This window comes from Ptychodera flava, chromosome 13, assembly GCF_041260155.1.
Source record: "Ptychodera flava strain L36383 chromosome 13, AS_Pfla_20210202, whole genome shotgun sequence".
Taxonomy (NCBI): Eukaryota; Metazoa; Hemichordata; class Enteropneusta; family Ptychoderidae; genus Ptychodera; species Ptychodera flava.
In genome coordinates this window covers 3362894-3375555 of record NC_091940.1, presented here as the reverse complement: position 1 = coordinate 3375555, position 12662 = coordinate 3362894, and the positions used below count along the sequence as shown (strand labels likewise).

Below are 12662 nucleotides of genomic sequence, written 5' to 3'. Positions count from 1 at the left end.
GTTTTATTACATTAACTTCTTTTTGATACAAGCTACATGTCTTTCTTTTTGTTATCTCGTTGTTGAAGTTTTTGCGTTGAGAAATTGACCTTTTTTATGAAGTCCATATTGTTGTTGCATGTACGAACATATCTGAGTAATTCACCTTCAATGAAGCATTTGAAAATTGGTGGCAGACAAATATCGTCATATGGTTTTGTGTTGGTTTGTAAAATCGAGCCATCTCTCTCAATTGCGCCTCTGACATTTGAAGACCACAAGGTCCAAGGTATGAGATTGTTTAATTATGAATTCCCTAGCTGAACATAGGGTACAGGGTGTTGCACTGCTCAACAAGTGTTCTGAATGTTAGAAGTTGATGTTCTTTGCCTTTTAAATCATGAAAATGTCACCTTTTAAATTTTCATACGAATATTTGACCGGATTTGGGATTTAATATAACTTTCTCCGTTTCATGGTATGTGATATCGGCTATTTCTGGTGAGCCCATACTGCATAAATAGATTTGTTTGTATTTTTCTCACTTGAATTAAAATATGTAGTTGCGTGTAAGAAAATCGACAGTAAGGCTTTCATATACGCTGTTGGTGTTTTTTTTATCATATCGGTTGGCTGGTATTTTTTCAGAGTCCAACGCTACGATCGCTGCATTTATGGGCGGCTTCATTTTTGGCATGCTTTCTTCATTGATACAACGTCTAATGTTACCAGAATAGAGTTTGCTTGTTTGCTTATTGATTCTAACAAGTTAATTAATTTTTTTGTGTCCCTGACATATGTAAGTCGTCTTTGGACGATTGGTTTTATCTAGAAATTCCGAGATTTGATTTATTGGGCTTGAGCAGCCATTTCAATTGAGACGTTGGGTGATGATTGTTCCTTCTGCTTTGGTTTTGTGTATTTTTGGCAGGAGATACCATCGTGGTGTACAAATTATTTTACTTATGGGACTGGGGAAACTGTAAATCACCTCTTGTCGCATTTAAATGTTTTCATATACAATTTCCACCGTATCATCAAGTGTAATAGATGCAGATGTCTATTTCTTTAATGTCATTTGTCTTATTCACAATTTCTATGCCTCTTCCTTTATTGGTGGGTTTATTGAGATTTGTTTGTTTTTAGACAGATTGTTCGGGGCAGTCTTTTCTGCTAGAGTCATGTTATTTCTGATGTGGGTTGCGAATGGAATTTCCTCTATCGATCTAAGTTACTTCGAAACAGTTTTACAATTTTTAGGTTTTTCGCTGTTAGTAGTTTTGAATATGAACTTATCTTAGAACAGATGTCTGATTGATTGATTGTTTCTCATGATATTGCACAATCTTATGATGCGAATAACTTTGTTGATATCTCATACGACCATTTTCCTGTACAGGCACTTCGGAGTGGGAATAAATTGCAAGCCTTTGCCTAATGCTTTGATTGCAACATTGTTGGAGTTTGATTTGCAAGATTGTTGATGAATCTGAGAATCTTTCTGAGTTCTTGTCTTTGTTTAACCTTCCATTTCTGTTTATGTTCTTCCTGGCCTTTTTTATGTTTTTGGTTTCCAAACAGCAAAACGAGACTAAAAACGAAAGGCAAAGACGCTTTTAATAAAATTCACGAAAGCTGCAAAAAAGAAAGCTAAGCTAGCTTCAAAAAAGTAAAAAAAAAAGAGTCTTCTCTTTGTTCATAAAACCCTGACCAAACGATCTTTTTAGGCCAGCACATCCTCCAAAAAGAGAACTACTGTAGCACAAAACTATGTGTCTGTCACCACACATCGAGACATAAAAACGAAGAAAATTCAACAAACGAAAAAGGCCTCTGAAACAAAGGAAACAAAAGACCAAAATCACAAACCCAATCTTTTTTCAGGGACCAAGGTCACATGACCAGGGTCAAGGCATGATTTATTCATCGGTTTCTCGCCATGTTTTTCGTTATCATGAAATCACACTACTACTGGCCTTTTCAGTAATAGAGCGCGAAGCCACTGTAATGAACTGCAATAAAACTGCTCACACTAGTTTCAGCTGTAGCCAGCTGGCAAAGTCGACAACATTGTATGTCCCATGCAGACAGTTTGTCTGGGGAAGTTGAAATTAAAAAGATTTGTACATGGACCAGTGCACGGTAATGTTACATTGTATCTTAATCTTGAACACAGAGTGCCAATCGTAAACTCTCATTTACAACTCGAGCCTCAGACAGAGCTTGTTTTGCTTTTGTACAAGCAGACTTTTTGGTCTTTATCAAGTAGCCTTGTTCAACACCAAAGTGGCCACGGCTACAGCTGAAACTAATTAGTGTAAGCAGTTTTATTGCAGTTCACTGCAGTGGCTTCGCGCTCTATTACTGCAAATGGTTGTATTGATCTACTCACTATAACGTAACACCTTGAAAGGTAGAACCGATGGGTAAAGTTGCCTTCATTTCCTTTACATCGATTCAGTATTTCAGACAGAGGCCATTGTTAAATAATACATCATTTCATAATAGTTCAAATTTGGTACTTTTGTCATCCGTGTAACGATATTTTTGTTAAGCCCACCTGACTATTACTACGATACCGATCGGTGTCGCTGATTTAGGTAGGCTCGGGAAATTTTCAACCACTTTCCCGGTAGCCCATTGAATGCAATTCCAATCGTTGCACTTAAGTACGGGAAATTTGTCGCCGGACATAAGTTACCCTGGTCCCGCCACTGACATTCTTATTCACGCACGTATGTACGGAAAATTGTCAGCTCTATAGGCCCTATAGGTGTCAGAAAATTCCCGCCGCTCGACTTTCTAGTCCTTGCCACATTTAGTGGTCGGTATTGCCAAACTTTCACGGAGCACATTTGTCGCCTAATGCCCGATATACATTCTCGCGAGCCAGAGCAATAATTTCCGCTCCGCTGACCCACGCAAAAATCAAAAATCAGTCCTAACGGGTAGCGCTGAGCTGTTGCCGTAAAGAGGCTCGTTGTTTACGACGATGCCGATATACGGCAACATTCATCCGTACTGTCAACAGCCTGTTCAAGACTTGGTTTGACCACTCAGGAGCATTACGAGACTTTCTTAAGTTTCTATCTGCAAGACCGTCAACGGGAAATTTTCAACCTCTTTCCCGGCATACCTGTCCCCGGCAGCCCATTCAATGCAATTCCAATCTTCGCAATTTAAGTACGGGAAACTTGTAGCCCTTTATTATCAGTTACCTTGGTCCAGTGTGCGAAAATAAGAGAAAATAGCTTCAGGTCATAAGGACCTGCATCAAGCCAAAGCTTCAGGTCCTTACAGAAAACTGCCGGTCCTCAATAAAATGCAGTTGTTAACGACCATTAAAGCCAACACTCTCTCCACCAATACTCTATGCGTTTGAATGTTATAATATTTAATTTTTCATGTCCTTTTATCAATAGAATCAGTAAGTATTCTCTGAAAGGACTATTGTTTACATAGATTTCAGAATAGTGTAAGTGAATGAATCATTCATCTACATGATCTGGAATCTGAAAAGATCACAGCACTAATCTCCCTCACTGTCATACGCACACATTTATCAATGTTTTCCAATATTGGGGGATATGGGACTATCAGAAGAATTTGACATTTTTTCTAGCCATGTCAAATCCCCAACTCTCGGACCATAAAATGATGTCAAACACCGGGGGCGGGGAATACAGGCACATGTGGATGATGAAAGCGAGACAGTTTGTCTCTCATGACTTTCTATGAAGGATGATGTTCTCTACATGACTGTATACAATTGTACACTACACCGGGACATGTGATATTGTGATTTGAAAATGGTTGGCGAGCTGAAAATCACTTCTGAAATTTAATAGCCAACGCGAGTGGTAGAAGAGTGAGTAAATAGCTTAGTATCCTGAAAATAGTCATGAGTAAGGGGAGTGTATGAATAATTTTTTTATGTAAACATTGATCACTACGTCTTTTTTATTGAAATGTAAAACAGAAGGGAGAAAATAGTTGGTATGTATTTTGATATGACGTATGGATTACTTTCAAAATTTTTCAAAAAATAAGTATGCTTAAATGTGACATCTATTGTATTCATGAAGAAACAGGTGAAGTTATACTTTTAATTAAAAGGACAAGTATCGTAACTTTTTTCTCGATTATAGAAATTGCAGACAACATGAATGCACACGTCGCCACTCGCGGAAATGAATGCATATTTTCTGATCGAAAAGGTTTGCCTGAGCGATTGCTGGGTCTCATCGCCCTTTGAAAGCTTAAAGTTATTAAAATGACTCAGAAAAGTTTGACAGACACTCTATACTGCTGAAAACCATCGCGACACGATCAGTTAATGATACCGTAAAATCTTAAAAGACGTATTTTTTGCGACATTTAGGCCTACAGCCCAGGATGGCGGTGAGTTTTGCATGCCTGTCGTAAAACGGTATACATCGAAACAATTTGAAGCCCTACTCTCGGCCTCTGAGAGTACGGTATACACGACGGATCGTGCAACTCGACAAAACTGTTATGATAAGGCCGCTCTGTTTTATAAATGTACACTTGTTATCACGTCGATATCTCGTGGTAACAGTCGGCCTTGTGAACTTTGGTTGAAGACCAACAAGCAATTGAAGCACGATGTTCTTGTCGGAGAACAAATGACACATCATTTGAACATTATTAATAGGACTAAGCAGAGCCTATGTGTTATCCGTCTACCAATCAGACTCTTTGGTAACTTTCATCCAATGACTGTGGACTATAATCTCCCGCCAAAAAATGTTTATCCTTTGGTGTTCTATTACATTCGGTGCATGCGCTTTGGTGCCTTTACATGTAATTGCTACAGTCGTGTTCCGGTTGGCGCCTTTTTTATCTCACGGCGTGTTCCGTAATAAAGCTTGTGTTCTTAGCATGAACTGGCGTCGTTCGCAGTTCTGTATATAAGTCAGACAAGAACCTTGATCATAAAACCCCATCACGACATTTTTGGTGCCGAGACCAGGATAAGGATGTCTGACGAGGAGCAGCAACCAACTCAAGCCGAGCAACTGGCAACGAAATTGGCCAAGTTGAAACTCAAGCGCAGGGGACAACGTGCCCAAATGACGAGGCTGTTCAACCGTGCAGAACACTCACATCAACGTTCGCTGCAGCTGAGAACAAGACTGAAGCTCACAGGATACTCAGAGCATTGAACACTCAACTGACTGAGAAATACGAATCTTTAACCAAGATCGAAGAAGATATCTTAGATAATACGGATGAAGCAAGCTACGATGCTGCGAGCCAAGAATCCGGCGACTACATGTCCGAGATATTCGAGAGAAACGACAAGATCACTGATTTCATCAAAAACAACAAACCGAACAATGTGACTGGCCCATCGGCGAACTCCGACACCGCTACTCAAGACACATCGAAGAAAACGGTCGCATTACCGAAACTACAGCTGAAAACTTTCTCAGGAAACGTACTCGAGTGGGTGAGTTTCTACGACACTTTCAAATCGTCCATCCATAATGATAAGAACCTCGAGAACATTCAAAAGTTCACATACTTACGCAGCGTTTTAACTGATGAAGCTGCCCGTACGATTAGCGGTCTCGCCTTGACAAACTCCAACTACGACCATGCTTTAGAGCTACTCATCGAACGCTACGGACAGAATCATTTGATCATCGATGCGCACATGACTGCACTGTGGCAGATTCCTCAACCTACGAGTGACATTAACAGTCTGAGATTGTTTTATGACACATTAGAAAGTCATATTCGCGGTTTACAATCACTTGGCAAAGAAGAGAACGCTTATGGAGAGCTTCTCATTCCCATGATTCGAGATAAACTACCACAAATATTCGGAAACAAATCGCAAGAGATCACGGAAACAAGGCTTGGACTTTACCTGAGTTGCGCAAAGCCATCCTACGGGAAATCGACGCCATTCAAGCCGGAGTTCCACTCGATGAGTTATCGGTTGCGGACACAGCAACACAGTCTAATATGACCGCTTCATTTCATACTAAGGCCGCATCTACGCGCACAACAAAGCCTTTGAGAATCAAAACATGCGTGTTTTGTAAGGGAAATCACTACACAAGTGATTGCCAAGTTGTCACCGACCCGAAACGTCGCTTAGACATTGTCAAACGCGATCGTCTCTGTTACAATTGCCTTGGAAAGCATCGCGTGAGCGATTGCAAGTCTCGTTACACTTGCAAGATCTGCAAGCGTAAACATCACTCTACCCTTCATGACACCAAATCAGCTACAACGTCTGAGAAAAAGGGAACTTCTGAAGTTCATGTGGCATTGGCGAAGACAGACGACACAAAGGGAAATCTACACCCAACGGATCGGTTCTCCTCAAGACGGCAGTCATTCCTATGTCGGTCGGCGATAGGAAACCTATCAACGCTACCGTGCTGTTCGACGATGGGTCCACAGAACTTTTATCACGCAGCGATTTGCTGACAAACTCAACTTGAAATCGGACACTCATGAGAACGTGAGCCTGTCAACATTCGGGGACAATTCGAAACAAATTCATTCCATGAAAAGTGCAATGGTAACTTTGCACGAACAGAATGGGCATACCAGTACTGTTACCGCCCTGATAATTCCCGAGATTTCGTCCAACCTATTCAACCACGTGTCAGCAGAAATACTCAACTCAGACCATCTACGGGGATTAAAGCTTGCCCACCCTGTTTCCAATGTTAAAACTATGGAAATTGATGTGCTCATCGGAGCTGATCAATATTGGAACTTTGTTGGAAACCATATCGTGCGCGGGGCAGGTCCAACTGCAATATCATCTAAGTTCGGCTACTTGTTGTCCGGTCCTACTGGAAAGCGTGGGAAATTGGACTCTGACATTAATATTCATCACGTGAACGTAGAAACACACACCGACGATGACATACGAAACTGGTGGAATTTAGAGCTCATCGGAGTGAAGGCAGACTCGCAAAATGATGAAAATACCGACTTCGAAACATATCGGGACACTCATCTACGTGTTGAAAATGGTAAATACATTGCCCGTTTACCATGGAAAACTGATCATCCGCCACTGCCTTCAAACTATGCGGCAACTGAAAATCGCACGCGCGCTATGGTTCGCCGTTTGACCCCTGACTTAACGAAGAGATATGACGACATCATCACCGATCAACTGCGCCGAGACTTCGTCGAGAAGATTCAAGATGACAACAAAACTGAAGGACATTATTTGCCGCATCGAGCTGTCAAGAAGGACTCAGTTACCACTCCAATCCGTATTGTATACGACTGCAGTAGCAAACAAAATGCTGACTCGGCAAGTCTAAACGACTGTCTTCAAACTGGGCCGTCATTAATCAATGATTTACCTGCCATTTTGCTACGATTTCGCGCTAACCGAATCGCTTTCGTCAGTGACATTGAAAAGGCATTCTTAAACATACGTCTAGAGGAAGACGAGCGTCAATACACCAAATTTCTTTGGTTATCGGACATTCGTGATCCCGAAAGTCCATTTGATGTTTATCAATTCAAGTCTGTTCTGTTTGGGGCGGCTTGTTCCCCATTCATGCTCAACGCTGTAATCAAGACTCACTTGGAAAGTAATGCCTCCATACCGACTGCTGATGACCTCAAACATAATATTTATGTTGACAATGTGATAGACGGTGCAGAGTCTGATGAGAAGGCCGTGTCATATTACAACGACGCAAACCACCTCATGCAGTCGTGTGGGTTCAAGCTACGCTCATGGACGTCCAACAGTGAACGACTATGTGAACTCGCAAAACAGGACGATATCTACGAACCCTCTCGTGATGTACCAGTACTCGGCCTGCGTTGGGAACCAGAAAGCGACACGATGACCTACTCAGAAAATAATAGCGAGCCTATTCCAAATGAATTGATAACGAAACGAGATGTTCTCAGTTCCTCGGCTACACTGTACGACCCACTGGGCTTCGTAGCTCCAGTTCACATCAGAGCTAAACTCTTTGTACAGTCACTATGGAAACGCGGGCTCCCTTGGGACGAACCGCTCGACGCTGAATTGAACTCTCAATGGATACAGATCGCAGCGGACTTGAATGCTACACGCAAGACGACAATAAACCGCCAATACTTCTCAGGGAATAAGATAACGACGACTGCGAAGTTCATGTTTTCGCTGACGCCAGCACTACCGCCTACGGAGCTGTAGTTTATCTCCGCAGTTCAAGTGAAACTTCTATCGTTATGGCCAAGGCACGCGTCGCTCCAACGTCCGATTTGTCACTGCCTCGGTTAGAACTGATGGCCGCTCTGATTGGCACTCGACTCAGCAAATTGTAATAAACGCTCTCTCCGGCAAGATAAACATTACACAGCGGTATCTCTGGTCGGACAGTCAAATTGCGTTGTATTGGATCAACAGTGTCAAGAAGCTGCCGATCTTCGTAAGCAATCGCGTCAGAGAGATCAATGGTTTTCGTCACATCTACAAATATTGCCCTCCGCTGACAACCCAGCTGATTTGTTGACTCGAGGCATTACTTCTGATCAACTAGCCAATTCTACTCTATGGTGGAACGGCCCTACTTGGTTGAAAGAAAATGGAGACTGGCCAATCTGTGAACTGTTTGATAGCGCAGTACACCATATCGCTACAACGGACGACTTCATGATCGAGCCTCACACACAAATCGATGCTGAGGTTGCCGATAAAATGCAACACGTTGAGGATCTTTCTCGCCGATCCACTGAGAACATCGGCTCATCAAGCACGGAAATCAACCCCGCAATTGACGTTGGCATACAATACGCGGTGGACATTACTCGTTTCAGCTCGTTAGACAAACTATTCCGCGTTACTTCGTATGTATTTCGTTTCAAATCTCGACTGCAGCGAAAGAGAGACACGCCATCAGGAGCAGTCTCACCGGACGAGATACGACATGCTGAACAAATCTGGATTAAAGACGTACAATCTGAGATATATACAGACACTATTCATTCCATGAGGATGAATGTGAAGAGGTTCGGACCGTTGGTTCAACAACTCAACCTATTTCTCGATAACGAGGGCACACTTCGATGTGGCAGCCGTGTACACAATGCAGCATTGGACTATGTCACGAAATTTCCAGCGTTGCTGCCTTCCCACCATGAATTCACTAAACTGGTCGTTCTGAAAGCACACGAACGCGTATTCCATGGAGGAGTCCAGTCGACTGTAACACAAATTCGTCAACAGTACTGGATACCGAAAATACGACGTATCGTTAGCAAGATTCTTCACAACTGTGTTACCTGTCTGAAAGTTGAAGGAAAGCCGTACACTAACCCAGTCCAAGCTCCGCTGCCTGCATATCGCGTGAACATCACCCCTCCATTCAGTGTGACGGGGGTCGACTTCACGGGGGCTCTCCTCACCAAGGCTATTGATGGTAAACAAAACAAGGCATACGTGTGCCTGTTTACCTGTGCGGTTACACGGGCCATACACTTGGAATTGGTACCGGATTTGACGACTAAAACATTTCTACTCGCGTTTCGCCGTTTTGCTGCAAGACGATCCCTGCCTAGCCGAATGTTACTCGACAACGCCTCGACGTACATCTCTGGAGCCGAGGAGATCGCTCCTTGCTCGACACGCCTGATGTTCGAGATTATCTCTCATCTCAGCGAGTGAAATGGACTTTCATACCCAAACGTGCGCCGTGGTTTGGCGGCTTTTGGGAGCGGCTCATAAGTCTCACGAAGAATGCGATTAAAAGGTTCTCGGTCGATCATTCATCACGTATGATGAGCTTGCTACCGTCGTCACCGAAATTGAGACTGTATTAAATGATCGCCCACTCACCTTCGTTTCATCCAGCGCGGATGATGACGTTAGCCTGACCCCAAATCACCTGTTACATGGTAGAAGCTTAACCTCACTACCATACATCACAGTCTCCGATGAAGAAATCGAAGACCCGACTTTTGGAAACCACAGTGATGTTAACAGAAGTTACGCACATTTGTCAAATCTCCAACAACAGTTCTGGAAGCGGTGGTCAACCGAGTATTTGACAGCTTTGAGAGAACGTCACTCCGGTTCCGGAAACAAGCACAATGTAATTAAAGTGGGAGATGTGGTACTGATCCATAGTGATATCGATCGTAGGATGAAATGGCAGCTCGGGACTGTGAAGAGACTTGTTTATGGACGTGACAAGTTGGTGCGATCAGCTGAAATCTCCACCGCCAGGGGACACACCAACCGCCCTATACACAAGTTATACGCCCTTGAGGTAGCCTCTCAAGAATTATCATCATCTGAAGACAAAGATGTGAACGAGCGGGAAGACATCCATCGGCAAGAAATTTCAGCTGAGAAAACCAATGACCCGCCCGAGTCGGGGAGACCGTCCAGAGATGCGGCCATTGTAGCCAGGATGAGAATATCCGAACTTTCATAAAATTGTTGTAACTGTTGAGTCAATTAACTCTTTGAAATTTCTGAGTTTTTTGTTCAAACGAATCATTTATTGATATTCATATTGAAAGTGTTCAAGATTATCTTTCGTCGCCGGAGAATGTCGGAGAACAAATGACACATCATTTGAACATTATTAATAGGACTAAGCAGAGCCTATGTGTTATCCGTTCTACCAATCAGACTCTTTGGTAACTTTCATCCAATGACTGTGGACTATAATCTCCCGCCAAAAAATGTTTATCCTTTGGTGTTCTATTACATTCGGTGCATGCGCTTTGGTGCCTTTACATGTAATTGCTACAGTCGTGTTCCGGTTGGCGCCTTTTTTATCTCACGGCGTGTTCCGTAATAAAGCTTGTGTTCTTAGCATGAACTGGTGTCGTTCGCAGTTCTGTATATAAGTCAGACAAGAACCTTGATCATAAAACCCCATCACGACAGTTCTAGCGGTCCTCAAACAAACGTAGCCAAACGTTAACTTGACTGTCGACTGCAGGTAGCACCATTGGGCTGTCGTCCCGGCGGTGGCAGTCTCTGGATGGGTGGGTACCCACGCTCGTTAGCAGAGTTTCAAATGTACCTCTTTTCCCAGGATTTTTCTCTGAAAAACACCCCCTTTTTTGGGAAAATCTGGGAGAAAATCACTGCGAAAAACAACCCCTTTTTTCCGATATCTGGGAATAGCCTTGTTCACGGTTACAGGTTTGTTACTAAATATAGCTGTACGCGCGCGACATCGGACACGCAGCTTGAAATGCGGACAAATTTTATCAATGTTGCATGCGTGGCTGTTTTTGCAGCTTGTACTCTGAGTCGTGAATATGTTTTTTAGTATTCACTGTTACACTAGGTGTCGCCCACTGAGATGTATTTTCGTCGTTCTTGCATGCGTAATTTTCAAAAGCGTAATCTAAAAATGCGGACAAATATTTATTTTTGCATATTAATGAGAGAACAGTGACGTAAACTGTGAACGGCCCTATACCATAATTTACCAATTTCAAAGCAAGTGTACTGACTCTTGGTGAAAAAGGAACACATAATACATTAGCTTAGCATGGGTTGACTTTGTGTTTGATGTGGCACAGTAACAGACTGCCTTGTTCAATGTATGCTTTAGTGACATAATGAAAACTTGAAATACTGTGATCGTTCAATGTTTTGTCTTCACCATATGTTAATCAGTCACGCTCATATACAATCACTTTTCTGATCCGTTTTGATCTTGTATTAGTTGATGGCTCTTGAGTTATTAGACATCGTCCGTCATCTGTAGCTGCAACAGATACATGTGGGGTACGCTTTTTCTTGAAAAGAAGCAGACCTATTCTCGGAGGGTGATCTGAAAAAGTACCCCTTTTTCCCGATTTCACGGACCTAGATGTCTCCGTAATGTCCGACGAAAATCACCCCCTTTTCCGCGAAATTTCTAACGAGCGTGCGTACCCGGCTGCTCCGAGACTGCCACCACCGTGTGACATCTAGTCCTTGTATCGGGCGTAGTTCAAAACCATGGAGGTAAAAAATACCTCCATGTTCAAAACCAAATATGTTTAGTCAACAGCACCGTACTCGTAGTAGGTTTTTGTCTTAAACTCTTCTATGAACCGTTTATGTTTTGAACGCTTCAATTGAAAATCAAAGCAAAGAAAATGGCGTCAGTTTTATAAAATGAAGGGCTGTATTATGTACATTTGTGTACATGTAAATTCCGAACACTTAAAGTGTGGAACTACAGTGTATTTCACCTAGGTACCACAACTCAGCGTACGAGACGGACACAATCCACGTACAAAACAAACGATAAGCTTGGTATCACGACACATTTGAAAGTCACCGACTCATTGATTAATTACAGTAAACCAGCATGGGACAGCCGTTCTGTCTAGACTGAGAGATACATTTGATCTACAATGTGTGGCTTTTTAGTTAGTTTCTGTTGAGAATACCTTCACCTCTTGAACTCTTAGCTGAAATTGTACAAGAAAGAGTTACATTGTAGATCAAGTCTGGTCAACTGTTTATCTCTCAGTCTAGACAGCGGCTGCCCCATGCTGGTTTACTGTAATTAATCAATGAGTCGGTGACTTTCAAATGTGTCGTGATACCCAAGCTTATCGTTTGTTTTCGTACGTGGATTGTGTCCGTCTCATACGCTGAGTTGCGGTACCTAGGTGAAAAGCACTGTATTGAAATGATTCTGGGTGTTGTTGTCATATGACAC

At 42.6% G+C, this 12662-nt stretch overlaps 2 protein-coding genes across 2 annotated transcripts; both read left to right on the top strand.

Annotated features, from left to right (window-relative positions):
* Positions 1 to 6535: 6535 nt before the first annotated feature.
* LOC139146950 (uncharacterized) lies at positions 6536 to 8176 on the top strand. The gene has a single exon (XM_070717808.1). It carries the CDS (start codon positions 6536 to 6538, stop codon positions 8174 to 8176), a length of 1641 nt encoding a protein of 546 aa, XP_070573909.1.
* A 459-nt stretch (positions 8177 to 8635) lies between these two features.
* On the top strand, positions 8636 to 10418 carry LOC139146949 (uncharacterized). The gene is made up of 2 exons (XM_070717807.1): positions 8636 to 9615; positions 9833 to 10418. Exons 1-2 carry the CDS (start codon positions 8636 to 8638, stop codon positions 10416 to 10418), a joined length of 1566 nt encoding a protein of 521 aa, XP_070573908.1.
* Positions 10419 to 12662: the final 2244 nt, after the last annotated feature.